At 29.7% G+C, this 17,499-nt stretch overlaps 1 protein-coding gene across 4 annotated transcripts; it reads right to left on the minus strand.

Moving 5' to 3' along the window:
- Positions 1 to 658: 658 nt before the first annotated feature.
- Positions 659 to 9,782, minus strand: LOC126672123 (uncharacterized). Of its 4 annotated transcripts, none has more exons than XM_050366059.2 (19): positions 9,528 to 9,782; positions 8,981 to 9,199; positions 8,694 to 8,778; positions 8,336 to 8,407; positions 8,171 to 8,230; positions 7,950 to 8,054; positions 7,251 to 7,361; positions 6,524 to 6,565; positions 5,758 to 5,865; positions 5,474 to 5,658; positions 5,027 to 5,157; positions 4,805 to 4,954; positions 4,576 to 4,667; positions 3,730 to 3,778; positions 3,283 to 3,353; positions 2,948 to 3,067; positions 2,435 to 2,520; positions 1,678 to 1,723; positions 659 to 919 (listed from the first exon to the last, which is right to left on the minus strand). In XM_050366059.2, the coding sequence occupies exons 2-19, from the start codon at positions 9,064 to 9,066 to the stop codon at positions 887 to 889; spliced, it is 1,632 nt and encodes a 543-aa protein (XP_050222016.1). In that variant the 5' UTR covers positions 9,067 to 9,199; positions 9,528 to 9,782; the 3' UTR covers positions 659 to 886. The 4 variants fall into 4 exon arrangements, with proteins under 4 accessions (XP_050222016.1, XP_050222015.1, XP_050222014.1 ...); XM_050366058.2 differs by having other exon boundaries at positions 8,330 to 8,407; positions 8,694 to 8,775; positions 9,528 to 9,781; XM_050366057.2 differs by having other exon boundaries at positions 8,330 to 8,407; positions 9,528 to 9,781.
- Between the last annotated feature and the right edge of the window lie 7,717 nt (positions 9,783 to 17,499).

The raw sequence follows: 17,499 nt of genomic DNA on the forward strand, positions 1-17,499 counted from the left end.
TTTGATATGCTGAATATGAATACAATTTAACTCCTTGATTTCCAACTGTTATTTTTTTCTCTAAAATTCTCTTCTTATCTTATGTATTCTTCTTCTTGTAATTTTACCCTTATCATCAACATAAAATATGAATTGGAAGGTGAAAAGTGAGAAGTGAAAGTTCTCTAAGACAACTCATGGCAAAAGCCAAAAGTGAAAGTTCACTGAATAGTTATTATGGCAATAATTGATGTACATAATTACAAAAATTAAATCAAATTTCAATAAATGATACCTAAATAAACAAAAAAATTGTAATCTAAAACTCATCCTGAGGCCCCGTGCTTTACTATTTTTGTTCAAATAAAATCTATCCCAAGATATACTTGTCAAATTCCGATTTTCATACCTTTTTTTATGACCGAAAACAAAAAGTAAATAAAGGGACTGTAAAACACACAAAAAAAAAAGCATAAAATCAAAATTTGACAAGCAATAGGAATTTTTAATAATCAGTTAGAAATAATTTTTCTTTATTAGTTGACCATCACATTCTATAATGCCACATGTTGTATAATTAATGGGTGACTAACAATTTTAGGTGATGAACTAAATTCATATAAGATTTTTTTTTTGTCAAGTGACATAACATTTGAGACTATTAGAATTTGAGACAAAATTAAAAAAAACACAGAACTTTATTATTTTTGTTATTTTGCTACCTATATGCTTTGTATGCGTGATTCATCGTTTATAAGCATGGGAATCACAATTTATGATACAGACGAACATCAACAAATGACTGTTTTTCTTTCTCTCACATTTAAATTTTTCAGAAATTTATTGTCTCCTATATGAATGAATTTTGACTAAACACTATATTACCGTATCGAAGGGACCTGCAGTTTTATGCCCTACTCTTCCTCTTGTCGTCCAACGCCTGTTTCATGTGGGTTATGTCATGCAGGAAAATGGAACAAGAGTCTTAGATAAAAGAAAATATTAAAAAGATAATATAATGCAATTTAAATTGAAGATATAGAGTTCTGCTAAAAATAATTATGTAGACAAGGGCTGAACTAAGGGGCAAGATGGACGGTCACCTCCCTATATACCAGTAACCAGTTGTGCTTTTCACAGGGTAAGACTTTCTGGTCATCCAGCTGACCTATTTATCCATAAAAGCAGGGACCAGAAAGGTACTATAGCTTATATAGTAGTATAAAAAAAAGCTTTTGATTCTGTGAAGGATTTCCGAGTATTAACAGAATTTATATATATAATTTATGTTGTATGGAAACTTGTCGAATCCTATGTTTAAGCAATTTATTTCCCTTTTCAAAAGTACTTTTGAAACTCCAAAACCTAAAATTTACAACATATTCTTTTAAGAAAAATTGTTTCAGAGTTTTCCGTTTCAGCGTTTTTGATTTCGTGAAAATAATGAAAATGGACATCATGCCTCTCGAAGTCAAAAATGAGTTCCAATCATGGTGGACATGCCACATGTGTTCCTTCTATTGTCAACATTATTTCACATTTATCCATAAAGAAGATGCAAGTGATGTCATTTTAATAGTACATTAGTAATATGTGCTACCTATGCTTCTAAACAAGGTAAAAATGCTAAATTACATAACTTCCATAAGCACACACAGCATATGTTTCAAGATAAGCTTTGCGAGAGAGAATATATACCTTGTTCTGGAACATTCTCATCGTCAAAACAAGTGTGTCGCGCATTCTGCAAAATAATATGAAGATCATACTTTTCTTAATTGCATTCATAAACAAACGAAAACTATTGATTTGGGATTAACAGTTTTCTTTTAAAGAAAAATTAAAAATTAACGAGCAGTTTATGATTTTTATATAGTCAATTAGGATGATTGGATCACTGAAAGGTGAACCCATCAGTACTACAAGCCCCTTTCGCATGCTCCATTACTCTACTTCAAAATACGGCTTAATCACCCAAAAAAACTCAAACTTTTACGGGTTGTTTCAAATTTCAATTCTAACGATGTTAGCCTAATTTTGATAAGTACATTTCAATTGTATTCATCTACTTAATTTGAAGGCTTGTTCGTCCCAAGAAAAGCCAAATATTTTGACTTTTTTCATTATAACCAAATTTTTAGATTCGTCACTTGTATCATAATCTATAAAAGTACTTTTCAATTGAAAAAATGTTAGGCTTGATTAGAATTGAAAAGATGCAAAACAGTTGGGATTTTTTGAATGAATAGGCCATTAAATTAAATAAATGGCTGTAATTGAAAGCCAATGCGGAAAATAGGCTAACATTGACGATTATAAAAAGCTTGGGTTAGAATGGCAACAACATGTAAAAGTTTTGCTTTTTTGAGTGGTTAAATTAAACCTTAAAATAACGAAAATAATGCAACTATTAGAAGAAGTCCAATAAAAAAGTTGAGCATGAAATAGTAATTACCTAACATTGTATGTATTGAGAGGATGAGAAGATCCACTAGAACATGTCAAAATAAATTGTGTCGAAAGTCCAGAAGGAATTTTAATCTGCAATTTCAACAAGTCAGCATATCATATAAAATATCCTCCAAGTGAGCAATTAAACCTCCAGATATTTTTTTCCAAATTTAGCCCAGCAAATATGTAAGAAGCATAAGATCCTAAAGCATTCCTAAAGAAACTCTGTAATGGAAATATATTTGACATAAGCAAGAAGTTAAACTTTTGACATGCTTGCAATGTTAATACAAATGAAAGAGAAGAAGAAGTTCAAAGTCAAGTTAAACAAAATAACAAAGAAAAGGAGTGATTATTTGATAGCATAGGTGGGGTTTATGTATTTAGCCCTGGTGGAACATTTTTTTGAATACTAAAATCTTAGTCTAACATCTGCTCGATAGAATAGAAATAGGTGAAATCAGTTAATCCGATTTTCTACAAATTTGGATAATGCTCTGGCGAAAAATTTACTCACTGATAAGTTCTTCGAAAATTTCTCCGCAATCAGCACAATATCATCACTTATGCTCTTAATTTGGAAGCCCGAACGTTGCAAAATTAGAGTTGCTGATTTCCATTTGTCAGAACCATCCGTCTATAAAAGGACATTTAATAGTTAGGCCATATTATATAACTGATACAAATGATTTCGGTTAACTCTACAGGCTTTTTCTACAATTACTTTGTCAATTTCATCATCAATTCATCTAATGGTGATAAATGAACAAAGTAGGATTTACATCATAAAAAACAAAATAATTTCAGAAGGCACCTACATATAAAAGTATTGATACAACAATGAAAACATACCAGCAACTGAATGCTAAATGTGGCTCCACTTCTCGACATACATGTATCAATCTCATGTTGCATGTCTGGGTCTGCGGAAGCTGAAAATTAGAGACTTGTACGAACACCACAAAGTTCAAAAAAATAAGGCATCAAACAATAAGTACAACCTGTTTATGATTAAAATCGCAATAAACACAATGTGTGAGTTTATGTATAAATAACTTTAAGTTCAATTATGAAGTTAGACACCTTAACCACTGGAACAGGGGAAGCAAACTCTCTCAAAAAAAAAAGCAAGGATAAACATTTAAACATTTAATGTAACTTAATGTTTTTAGAGCATAACCAAACTGAAAATTTTCCTCATACTTGTAAAGAACAGTCACTATCCAGTATCAACAATTATCTAACTTCATGGTCAAAAATTAATGATGTTGAAAGTCAACATTAGTTTCAAATACTTACCACATTTTATTTTGTTCTGATCATTTGCAAAAAGCCTCACCAGTTCTCCCTGATCAGAATGAATAATAAGTAAGCCTCTCAATCATCACGCGAAATTAAAGCAGTTTACATGGTTTATGCAAAAAGTCCATTTTAAAGAAAATAGAGATAAATAACCTCTAATTTAAACGATAAGTTTGAAGAAGTATGGGGAATCAAATAAGAAAAGTCTGTCAGAAGTAAGAAACTGAGGTTCAAAGGTAATTTTTCACTCCTAAAGAGCATCAGATGCATATCCAGTTTAAAAAGACATACAAGTATTTTGAAAAAGAAAGGTCTAACTGCTTGGTGAAAGTTAATATTTAGTAGAAACTAAACTACTATTGAAAATCCATGATTGAATTTGTAATCAGTAGCATTTAACCAATATTAAAGGATAGTGGAAAACATATGCACAAAACGTTCATATCATGCTGTGCTGATAAAAGGAAGGAAACTCATTTGTTTCAGGAAACAGAAAGAGTTCAGCAGTTTAAAAATTGTCATGCATTAGCACTAGATGCTACAGGAATTGGCAAAGTTAAGAACATGTTCAGGGAATCCTTTCCCTGGTGATAATGCGTCTACAATCTAGATTTTTATGAAAACCCAGTAATTTGTAGCATAAAGTCAGCCTATTGGATTTGCAAGAAATGCAGAGTGAACCAGCGGCATCACACTAAGCAATTTCATTCCAAATTTTATTTATATATTTTCCAGAAATCATTTTGTTTAGTACATTGCAACTGCATTACTGAGTTCTTTACAGGATAACAAAGAGATTCACGCCTTAGTAACGCATGTCACCAAAGAATGACTTTAACAAACCTGGCGGCCTTGATCATCCATCGGTATGCACTCAACAGCAATAAGCTTATCAACATCATCAGCAGTGACGATGTATTCCGGATTTGTGGCTCCTGAGTTAAATATTTCTTTGATTTTTTAGACAAATGTAATAACCTTAGATAAAAGCAATATTATAAACTCACATCCTCTGTTTCAATCAAATTTAGGAAAGATAAGCACCAAGGATGGAAATTTATTTATTTCTTACCTTCAATGTATTGCCTGGTGCCATCCTCAAGATGGCGAACCCACTGAAACATGCAGAGAGAAGTTCCACGCACAGTGTATCCACATCCAAGGAGTTTTTCTCCGGGTGAAGCATCGCCAATAATCTGAAAACCCTCTATGCCAGGACCCTCTAAAATGCAAGCAGTCATATTACGTTTGGAACAGAGATTATGAACTTGCCTCTAGATGAAACATTCCTCACCATCAGAAATAGAAGAAGCTGCTTCATCATGTGAGCTAGAAGGATGCCGAAAGTCCTTCATCGCCTCTCCTAAACCCATATCAGTTACTCCTTTGTCAAATGAACTATTTGAGTGAGGACGAGCTGAACCACTGCAAGGAAAACAATTTATTGGTAAATTTAAAAGCCTACCGAAAAGTAAATGATGCAAAACTATTTCTTTCCCTGACACGAAGAGATGTTAAAACATAAAATAAACAAATGCAAATCATGTAAAGATATTTGGAGAAGTGTTAAAATCCTTGCTAAGTTAATAAAGGGGTTACGTGCCACTTTTTGGCAAAGATGTATACAGTGAGTGTTTGGCAATGAAGTGTACATGTTTAGAAAATTGAGTGGCAGGAATGAGGATGTATGACAAATTCAAGAAAAATTGCAGATACATGAAGGAAAAATACAACCACCAACCTATCATGACCAAATGAGAAATCTGGTGAACTGTTGTTAAATGATTGCTGATGCCTCTCATCATTATACATTAACCTTGTTTTATCTGAAACATAATTCTCATGTGTATGCCTCATTATCGTGTCAGCTGGTTTTACATTCCATTCATCATGATGAATATTAGAAGGAGAAATGCCAGCTTGAAGCTACATTTGGAGAAAAAAATGGTAGTGATATATGTGTAATGAGATTTGCTGATGCAAGGAGAAACAATAAAAACAAAGTAGTTTACATGCCAACTATACCGTGGCTTCACGAGAAACTTGACGCATTGCGATGCCAAGACCCGGGTTATCTGTATCTTGAGATTCACTGCCAGGGTGAGCAGCTGCCTCTATCTCTCGGATTTTATCCTATGATATAAAAAAATCCATGCTGCTACTATTATTACTATTATCCAAATATATAAGCAATTTTATTGTCTAAGCTGAATATAGCAACACAAAAAACACTAGAGAAGCACTCCGACATTGTAAAACACGGAATGTTGCAATAGAAGCAAAAACATTTGAATAAAGTGACCTCCAAACAATGGAGGCAAAGCTTGATCAAAGGAAGATGAAGAAACATAATGAGTTTTGTTTCGACTTTCACACAATAGATAGCTAAGCTGCAAGTCTAGTATGCAACATATTTTGCACTTGCCGAAGCACTTGAAATTTCAGGAAAAGAAAAACATAATGGTTTGGCCCCTCTAAAAATAAAAGATTGATGATTTGGCCCCTTGGTTATTAATCATATTTGGCTCTGATCCCCAAAGTATGAGGTGTATCTAATAGATGATAGCCAATGTAGACAAAATCAACACAAGTTTCAGTTAAATGGAATTAAATCTCATAGATAAATGTTCAATCCAAGTTCTCCAGAAGAAGTATTGAACCACCAACGCAGGTTGATAACTAACAAAGTTGTAATCTCGTAATCAAGCCAAATATTTAATGTAAAGATATGAAGGAAAATCAATTAGACAGATGAGAATGCATAAGCCGATATACATTGTTGCAAGCTTACATGTGAAGTTCTAATCTTCCATTGTAGTTCATCATGTAGACGCTGCAGAGTATGAAGAAAAAAATGAAAGGTAAGATGAATTTGGTAATAGAAAAATTGTTGTTAATAGCTAGTAGAACACACGCAAGGTAAAAATATATTTGTATGCCTGCACGCCAATCAGTGGAATAGTAATCATGAGGAAAATGGAAAACAAACTAATAAAGAATAGTGAAGACAGAAACAGATTAGTTATAAGTAAGATGAATTTTTTCCGATCAGTATAAGAGGTGAAATTCACATTAAACAGTAACTTGGTGATATTCTGATGAATGATTATGCATGTAAGATAAAAGTGATACACATTCAAAAAGCTGGCAGATTCAAAAGAAGGCATTACAGAATGAAGGCATGAGATAGTATCATTTTTCAACACAAAAGGAAAGAGAAGTTATCATGCCTACCAAAAGATTCAGCAAATTGAAAAGGCAAAATTGTATCAGATATAGCAATAGGCAGGCACAGAACAGAAAAGTAGGCGGTGAACAACTAACTCTACTTCAACTCAAGTAAGCCTTAAACCCAAGTTAATTGGATTTAGCTATACAGGTTCTTCTCTTGCAATCCAAACAAGTTTGGTCTAACAAATAATGAACCATTGATAAACATTAAAATAGAAGTGCTAAATTAATATCCTGTACAACATGCCTGTATCTTCTTGTAACAGGAATAAAAGAACGAGTAATACCTTCACACTGTTGCATATAGTAGAACCATTCATGACATGGGGCCAAACCCCATTTTCAGCCAGTAAGCCGAGCATTGATGACATGAAAAAATATTTCTCATCATCTACAACCTGGGCATCAAATATATCAGTAGCATATCTCTGTGGATGATAAACTTTATGAACTATAAATGATCATTAGACTCATTGTATTTTATGTTATGCATGTGAAATACTTGAACACTGCACCATGATTTGATAAAATTCACTAATTATTTATGCAAAGTGAATTTTTAACTAACATCACTCTCTTAATTGAATGTGAATATCTTGAGAACTTTTGCTCAGGCTTTGGATTGTCATGACAGAGGTAGTGTACACATGAAGCCTGTGACAGAAAGGCATCAAATGAAGGACAACTATTCCTGTAGAGAGGGTATTTAGTGCTTTTTATATATTTGTGAATAAAGGTAGAAAAGACCAACAAGAAAGATACACTAGATTGTAACAGTGGCTAATTCTTCCTTCCCATAGTCAGAACTAATCACGTTACTTATCCCTCTTCTGTCACTCTATCTCTGTACACCTTTACTTGTATAGCTTTGACGACTCTTCCTTTTCTGGTTTAATGTGATTATGACTAGCAAATTAAGTTCCACACAGGAGAGAAAATGCACATGGAACAGAAACTCTAACTTGGATATAGAAACAGTAGTGTACCTTCAATTCATGGGTCAGCTTTATATTATCTTCAAGATCACCTTTTCTACGAACCAATTCATTCATGGCAGATGTGACAGCTTCATTTTGCTTCTCATCAAGTGCCTATCATCAAAGTAAATATCATAGAGAAAAAGGATAAATTACATGCAGAACTCCACCTTGGAATGTGTAGTTAATTAAAAAGATGAATAAATTTTTCTAGTCAAAGATAGACAAACCATTCTTAGATCAGAGAACTTCCTTTCCAACATATACTTTTCATTCAGCAGTTGCAGCTCCTGAATCCATAAGGACCAACATAATCTTAAAAATCAGAAACTTAATAATACTTTTGCCCTAACAAATATTTATATGAGGCCTTAAGAAACTTAGCATACTCTCACACAGGAAGAAGCAATTTGTTGACGGAGAGTCTGTATTTCCTCTTTCTGTGCTCGTGCTCGTGAATAAAGCTCCTACATAAACTCATAAAGCAAATTAGATAAGTTAATCATCATGTTTCACCTAGGTAGCACGGACACGGACACGGATACGGGGAAACGGGACACTTGGACACGGCGAAACGGTATAATTTTAAAGTTTTCTATGTATAAAATGAAGTTTCGTGTCCGAAACGTCAAGTGTCCGAAACGTTTCCGAAACGGGAAACGTCGATTGAATGAAGTGTCCGTGCTACCTAGTGTTTCACCATAAGCATAGTACCAAAACATCTAGAAAAGAAACTATAAGAAGGTCCAATACCATTGCCTCTCTATCTTCATAAAAATTGAAATTGCCATCACCCTTTAAACTCCTCTCTGTAAGATGTGATTCAACATTATACCTACTAAACAAAGCATGGAAGTTACTCTAAATAAAAAACATTCTGGAATATCTAATAGACAATCATATGAAGTGAACTCCAGTCTGTGTCAGGTTGATTAACATTAACAGGAGATTCAGCTAAATAGAATTTTCCGATTTTTCGATATTCTAAACGCAGTCATAAGAACAAGATATTAAGAACACACTTATTTATCAATACATACCTGTTTCCGATTATAGAATCAGAGCCTCGAGTACGAGCCTCATCATTGTTAAATCCTTGCACAGAGTTTCTGGTTTTCGAAGACATCCCTCGAGTCCTCCTTAAAACTCACTCTCACAGCATTACTACTATGTCTTAGTTGTTCCTTCACAATAAATTAACTCACTCATGCCTTCTACTTCACCGCCTTTTACTTTACAGTGAGGTAAGCTTATCACAACTGCACAGTTAGAAATATACATAAAATTTTAGTTAATATTGACAATAATTCAACTTAAAAGTGAAAAAACATAATCATAATCAGTCAACGTTCATTTCCACTAAGCAAATCAAAGTAAACAAACAAATGAATAATAAAAAAATGAACGAAACAAAGCAAATTCTCATCAAATGGAGAGATAGAGAACTGTTTGGCTACTGAGAAAATCGAATTAAACAGAAAACACAGTGAAAATGAAAATATAGTAAAATAAAAAAGCAGAAACAGACATTTGAAAAGTTCGTTAATATTACTATAACAAACAAAGCAAACAAAACTAATTACATACCAGAAACGAAAAAGGAATGCGTAGCTGAAACTGACAAGAAATTAGAAAAGAAATCGATTGCTAGTGAAGAAGATAACAGGTACAGATTTGCCCAAACTTTTATTATGTACGGTTGATACAGATCTGCTTTAATGGATTAGTAGATTTCTCATTTATATATTGCAGGACAGAGCTTATTAGAGAATGGGAGAGAATCTGCGGGAGCGAGTGTTTTTTTAGTAAGACTATAACAAAGTGGAAGGTCGTTGGAGGAAGATTGTTAGTTTTCCAATTAATTACCTACGTGCCAAAACTCAACTTCATTTAATTTTCAAAATTACTAAATCTATAGTAGTAGTATTACTTTTCTATTTCATAAAAATAAATTAAATTTACAGAAAAAAATAAAAAAAAATTACTTTTCTATTAATTTATAATTATGCTCTTAACTTAATTATTTATAGATTTCAAAAAAAAACTTAATTACCTATATATTTTAAATATTATTAATTATATATATTAATGATATCAATTGCTTATTAGTGTAAGGTCGTTGGAGCTTCATGGCATAATTATTATAGTTAGTAATTAAAATTTCACGTATAAAAAATGGATTATGTAAATCTTTTAGGTATGGAATTTAATTATATTATTAATTTTTGTATAATAAAAAAGTTTAGTATAATAAATGGCATTACATAAGTTAAGAGGTTGAAGTTGAACTGTACAAGAAGAGATAATCCTCTCCTATTGCAACTACTTTTTGTAATTCAGTCGAAATACACCGGCTGCGGAGAGTTTTGGTTCGAACTCAAAATATTTACTCTGTTAAGTAAAATTTCATCACTGATCAAATTTTCTAATAATGGTTCAGAAGGTTTTCTGAACGGATATCAACTATAAGATGACATTTTTAAATTTTTTACATTCAGACTAATATGCACCGGTAGTGTGAGTTTCTTGCAGGAGGCAGACTTTGATCATAAGTTTTAAACGGTTATATAGATGAGTATAGTTCGAACCTCTAACCCTATTTAAATTAATAGAACGCTTTACCAACTCATTTTCATCTTGAAATTTCAAATTTTCTTATTCTGACATTAGTTTTGGAGCCGTGATTCAGCTTCGAACTAATTATTTGAGAAAGAAAATATATTTATTTTTATCCGCAAACACAACCCAAAAACAACATCCAAACATATACGGTTATATCTTAAATACATTAAGGCGTAGACTTTTTTGAAAGGGCCATTCGGTGGGGTTGATAACAGAAATGTATCATTTTGGTGCGGTGGCCATTAAGTAATCAAATCAATTTCCAGGTAATTAGTTGGCTGTGTAAAGTGGGGAATGGCTCCACTACTAACGATAGCATGACGTGCAAGAAATATCATTAAAATGCATTTTCACGCTCAGAAGTAGAGTTACACAATATTAACTTAATTATTGGATCAAATTAAATTTTAATAAAACTTTATTTTGATTAATTTAATTCAGTTATAATTAAAAAAACTGTTTTCCGTGGGTTTTCCATAAGTCTAATTACTTAAAAACCACCCATCTTGTAACTTTTTTTCATTTATACCATGACCTAAAAAAAAATTCAATTGTACCCTATTTTCGATTTTTATGTTTCATCTCTACCTAATGGGTTTAATTGACCTTTTTTTTAAAAAAAGAGTTTAAATTAGTCCTTCATTTTTAACCTATATTATGATATAACGTTAATGTTAATCATTTATGTATCTTGTTTTTAATATTTTCATCCTTAAATTAATTAAATTATCAAATTTTTTAATTTTGGGGTACAAATGAAACATAAAAATCGAAAACAGGGTACAATTGAAATTTTCCTAAATCATGGTATAAATGAAAAAAAGTTATAAGGTGGGTGGTTTTTAAATTAAGCCTTTTCTATATTACAACTTTCATATCAATTCGGTCGATCCGAAATGGATCTTTTATTTAATTTCAATTCAATTTAATCAAAATGTTATCGAAATGATCAAATTAATTAAATTATATAAAATAGAAATGTTATTTTAATAATTTGTTTTTAAAATTATATTAAAACAATCTAACATTTCAAAATAATTATTTCAGTCATAATCAAAATTCATTTATATATACGTATTCTTTTATATTATAGCCTATTTTTAATCAACTATTCCTGCTTGCTTTTATTATGGTACTTTTTTTTTCTAATTATCCATTTAAATAAAGTATTAATATTACTAAAGTTATTGTTTTGTCTTAAAATATGAATTCTTATATTTTAATTTATTTTTAATCAGTTTATCATGTTTATATACAAATCTATTATTTTAATAAATTGTGAATTTTTATAATGTCTTTGTTGGACTTAAATTTATGTGTAATGAGTAATTAACATAATTATTTTATTATCAATAATATTAGTGAAATTCAGTTATATTATTAAGTAAGATAACTGAACTTAATAAATATTTTAATTTAATCAAATTTATATTATATGTATTATAATCTAATTAAAAATCAATTTCATTCTTTTTTATCTGAAAGAAAAATTCTGTGAACATAAATATCAAAATATATCACAAATCAACTAATATAAATATTTAAAAAGTAAATTAAATTAAATATCTAGTTTACTTAAAAAAATTGAGTTACAGTCGACCCTCTGATAATTAATACACATGGTGGATCAAAAATTTATTAATTATTAGAATTATTAATTTATTAAATTTGTATAAAAAAATTATAAAAAAATATTTTAAAGCATCTATATTAATATACCTAATATTAATATTATATTATAAAAAAACTAACTAAATACATTTTACAATCACTCATTTAAAAAATATCAATTGATATCAAATCAAAAAATAATTATTAAGAAGTTGTATTTATAAAGTAAAATAATTTTTAATATTTTTTATATTAGAGATACTTTACTTACTTTAATCTTTATCTAATAATTTTTTTTTAAAATTTTTCAAAAGAATAAGTCATAATTTGATGGTATTTTAACTTCCATTTTATGAATTAAGGTTAGTATTGCCATAAATAAATCATCAATTGTATATATTTCTTTAAAAAAATCTCTCTAGTAATTAATATTCATGTAAAATATATTTTAAATTTTATTAATTATTAAATAATAGAATTATTAATTATCTGACGTGAAACGAAGTTGGTTCTCTCAATTTTCTATAAATTATTAGAATTATTAATTTATAGAATATTAACTATTAGAGGGTCGACTGTAATTCATTTTAGGAACTTCCATTAAAAAAAGAAATCCGATACAAAGAAAAATCAATTTGGAAACAGATCAATGTGCACGCTACTCACAAGTCAGAGTCAACATAGCATGTGCCCAATGGTGCCAACTACTCTTACAGGAGAGACAATTCTCACAATTGAATTGGTTGAAAGAGTGACATGTAGATAATATAAACAAATACTGATAAATATTTTTATATCTATAATTTTTATCCTCTCTCTGTATACGAAATATACGTATATTTTTTTAGTCTGGATAAATTAATTTATAGAGTTATTTTTATATTTTAAAAATTAATTAACTAAATAAATATTTAAAGTACTTTTAGTTTATTATACATATTATAGTTTTAATACTGATAGTATTTAATAATTTTATATATAATTTTTGAATTATTTTGAATTATAATTTAATAAAAGTATATTAAAATGGTGAATACATGCAGTAGCGAACCCACATGAAAAATTAGGGGATCAATTGACCACCTTTTAGAAAAACAATTATACTAACACTTCGTCTAAATTAATTTTAATTATATTATTATACTCACGATTTATATAAATTGACCATCTTGATTTTCTATTTTATGATAAATTATAAAATTTGACTCCCTTAAAAATAATTTCTAGCTTCGTCCTGAATACATATGTCAATTATTTAATAAAATTATAGTTAATAAAAATTAAATTTGTTAATAAATGTAAATTAAATAAGTTTGATGGGAGAGTATTAATTTTCTGAACTAAAAATATTCATTTCATTCAAGAAAAAGTATATTTAATTTGTACTTTTTGTAAAGTTCTATATTTTTTCATGAAGTATCAAAATTAAGTTTAATTAAATTAAATAATAGTTTTTATCCACAACCAAATTCTTTGAATTTATAATTTTTATTTTTATTGAACACATCCTCATCTTATTAAAGTACTAGGACTAATACATGAATAATTTATAGCTAAAAGAACACTATATAATTAAATTATTTAATCCATCAATTATCATACATTTATTTTGTCAAAGGTAGATTGTATTAGATAAAAGTTAATGATGTACCGAATCCTACGATAGTTACAATGGAGCCGAGTCACAGGAAATCCACTCTCAGGTGATACCGGACTTCCGATGAAGAACTGAATATATTGGGGAAGGCAGCCGAATCCCTTGAAATCCGCCGATATACCAATGAAGGCCGAATCCCTTAATATCCGCTCAAAGCGCGTTAATTCGGGATTCAGATAGATCGCCATGATCTACTATAATATCTCGAAGTATCTTCCCATTTGGACACAATCTCCAACATGGAAAGATAAGCTCTATATTAAGAAAACGAGACTATTTAGGAAGACATTCCTAAATAGAACTCATATCTGAATAAGATAGATCACGCTAAATCAGGGTGAATCCCTATAAAGTAGCTCGATCCCTACAAAGTAGGATTCACTTACCTATTATGACTCTATAAGGTATGCATTCATCTATTATAAAAAGGAGAATGAGGTATGCCTAGAATCACAATTAAATTCATATACTCAAAACGCTACTCAAAACTCTAAACTGACTTTAGCATCGAAGAGTTAATCGGATCGCCATCCTCTGGATAGCTTCTACTCTGTTTTGCAGGTCTCATTCACCGGTTCAGAAGGCAGACTCCATCAGTTAAATAGAAGTAATTCAAATGTCGAAATATTAAGAATAAAAAAAATAAACCTAAAATTTGATCTACTAAAGGATAAATAAAATAAATAATTACATAGAGATTGCATGAAAAAAATCTAACCGTGCAAAATAAATCAAAAAGATCTCGAGGACCATTTATACATGTAGATAAGTCCTTAACTTGTTATGTTTGTAAATATACTTCAAATTAATTAATTTTATAATTTTGAATCTTAAAAAAATAAAAATCAAGAGCTCGAAAAATCGTTAATTTTAAAAAAAACTACATATACAAACTCAAAATTTCATAAAGAATCACATGAAACTTCGGTATTACAATATCTTATTAAAAAAATCCATAAAAGATGAATAAATATAAACTAATTGGTGAAGAAATTTTGATTTTAACCTAAAATAAGAAATTGTTAAAACAAATTAGAGTAAATACGCGAGAGTAAAAATGAGAAGGGAGCAAGTGAAAGAATGAGGATAGAAAATAAAAATAATTTATAATAGTTTATTTTTGTGGATTTATTCGACACAATCTGTATGAATAACACAATAAAATATTTCATTATCTTACGCTCTTATAAATGTGATGAACTTTAATCCATGCAGATGGATGTAGAGGTAAACTTAAAAATTCCATAGTTCTCTGAAAGTGGAGATAATAATCAAAATACTAAATGACATTTTCTATTGGCAGATGACTATTTTTATTTTCAAACGGCATTTTTTAAACCGTGAATATCTTTAAAGCAGTTTTTTTATGAATAAAAAGCAGTTTTCTTATATTCTTGTTTTTGTTAATATCCATGGACCATATTAAAAAAATAGATATACATAAAGGGATAAATTAATATTTTTGAGTGATGGGTAATAATGCATATGATACAATTTCAATGCATTTTTTTCTGCTTGTATGAGATAAATCCAATGCGTATGAATATGAATACGCCAAGTATAGATATCTTCTAGTAAAGATTAAACTGACTTAGCTAGAGTGAGTCCTCTAGCTAAGTCAGTTTTGATGTCTATTTCACATTATGCAATTCAAACCACGTTTTTTTCTAATTATCTTTGTAATCAAATTTCAGTTAGTTCGTAATTTTGTTAGGAGAAGCCAAACCCCATAATGGGGATTAAAATGAATTCAAATAGCACTTATTCGCGGGTAAAGTCTAGTCCAAACAATTCAGGCTCTTCAAATGAACCTTACCGCAGTTAGTTTAGGCTGATTTAACATTGTATATCCGATATTATTCACTTTCTCAAATTACAAGCAACTGTCTGTCAATTAGTTTGAAATTTATAGGTTCACTTTTAATAGAGAAAACCATAAATGTTGAATTGGATTGTCAATGTTCTTTTTGTCTATTGCTATCAATTTCTAAATTTGACAAAATATTTGGTGTGATCATACATGTGTCACCAAGCATTAAAAACAATTATTTATTGACTTAATTGATATGTATCGATCGAGATGAGATTTCTAGAATTATGGTTCAATAATACATTAAATAGGCACTAATATGTTAGACATGATTTGTCAAAATAATTTGTAAATTGGCATCAACTTTGTCAAACAATTGCATCACTACAAAAATATAAAAGTAAAAAAATCAGCGGACGATTCGTAAAATGAAATTCGGTTACAGTACACATAGGCCATGTTTGGTTCATAAAATAGATGCGGAATAGAATAGTTATTCTGTATAGAATAATAATTATTTGTTTTGGTTCCTGAAATAGATATTCTATAAAATTAATATCTCATGATTGTGTGGAATAAGTACTCCTATCAAAAAGTAAAGAATGGATATTGCATTTTTTATAGAATAACTATTTTATTCCATGCTATTACATTCTATGAATCAAATATGGTCATATAGCTGTTCTTTTCTGATTCTTCTACAATTTGACTTACATTTTCATTTTTCAATATTAAAACTCGGCTTTTTATTTGTTCTTTCTTTCTTTGGTAAATTTTTTTCTTTTCTGCAAAACATTTTTTTTTTTTCTCGAATTTTGATAGAATTTTTTTGTTATTTTTTAAGGTTAATCACTAAAAAATTTCAATTTTTTTACGTCTCATATCAGTTATAGTCAAATCTTTCAAAATCACCAGATTGACCAATTTTACTATATTGTGTTTTCTTTTCAGTCATTTTTAAATCGAACCGGATTTATTGGCCCCATGTCATCCATGTCACTTTCACTCAGCAAATTAGCTGACATGCGAACAAGTCAAACCAATAACCCAACTAAAACAAACCAAATGATGAACCAAATAGTAAATCAAACAAAATTAAATCTACCTAAATTATATTAAGTCAATAATTAATTAATTAATTACTAAAATTCATACATATTTTAAAAAATTTAATTTATTTTATTTAGTAATTTAATAAAGATATAATTAATTCTATATTTTTACTAAATAAATTGCTAACCGCTTGCCAACTTCCATATCCACCGCCATATTATTTTTTTTACACCAGATACCACCCGCCGGAAAAAATGTTATGGAAACCACCACCATGAGAAGCAAACCCAGATGGGTCCGCTCCTTTTCTCCACGAGCAGGCCCATGTGGATCTGCTTTTCCTCTTTGTTGAAGAGGAACACACTCAAATGGGTCTGCTTGTCTTCAATGGAGGAGACCCAAATGGGCATGCTTCTCTTCACGGTGGTGGATACTAGATTTTTTCCGGCGCCGGTGGTTGGCGGCAGCGTGTTGATGGTGGATGGAAAAATAAAAAAATTACATTAAATTTTTTGAAGTTATAATATTTTTAAACAATTTCTAAAACAATTGCTAAAAATAATCCCAACCGTTTCCAACAATTTTAAGTGTTTCAAACAGTTCTAGTAGCTTATAAAATAATGTATATTAAAAATAATTTTAGTGTTTAAAATATTTACATATTTTATATATATACATTTTTTATACATTTTTTTCTCCCTTTTTCCTTCTCCGTTCAAATATCAATAATAGCATAATATTTTTTTAAAAATGATTTAAAAGAAAAATAACCGACTTTTGGCGAGCGGATTTTTTTCACTTCTTGC

This window comes from Mercurialis annua, linkage group LG3 (genome assembly GCF_937616625.2).
Source record: "Mercurialis annua linkage group LG3, ddMerAnnu1.2, whole genome shotgun sequence".
Lineage (NCBI taxonomy): Eukaryota > Viridiplantae > Streptophyta > Magnoliopsida > Malpighiales > Euphorbiaceae > Mercurialis > Mercurialis annua.

Excerpts from the sequence above, each read along its gene's own strand:
- LOC126672123 (XM_050366057.2), bottom strand. The coding sequence starts at position 9,066 with ATGTCTTCGAAAACCAGAAACTCTGTGCAAGGATTTAACAATGATGAG. Across the intron at positions 2,521-2,947 it reads AATTTTCGAAGAACTTATCA|ATTAAAATTCCTTCTGGACT; the intron begins GTGAGTAAATTT and ends TTGAAATTGCAG. Across the intron at positions 1,724-2,434 it reads CTCAATACATACAATGTTAG|AATGCGCGACACACTTGTTT; the intron begins GTAATTACTATT and ends ATTATTTTGCAG.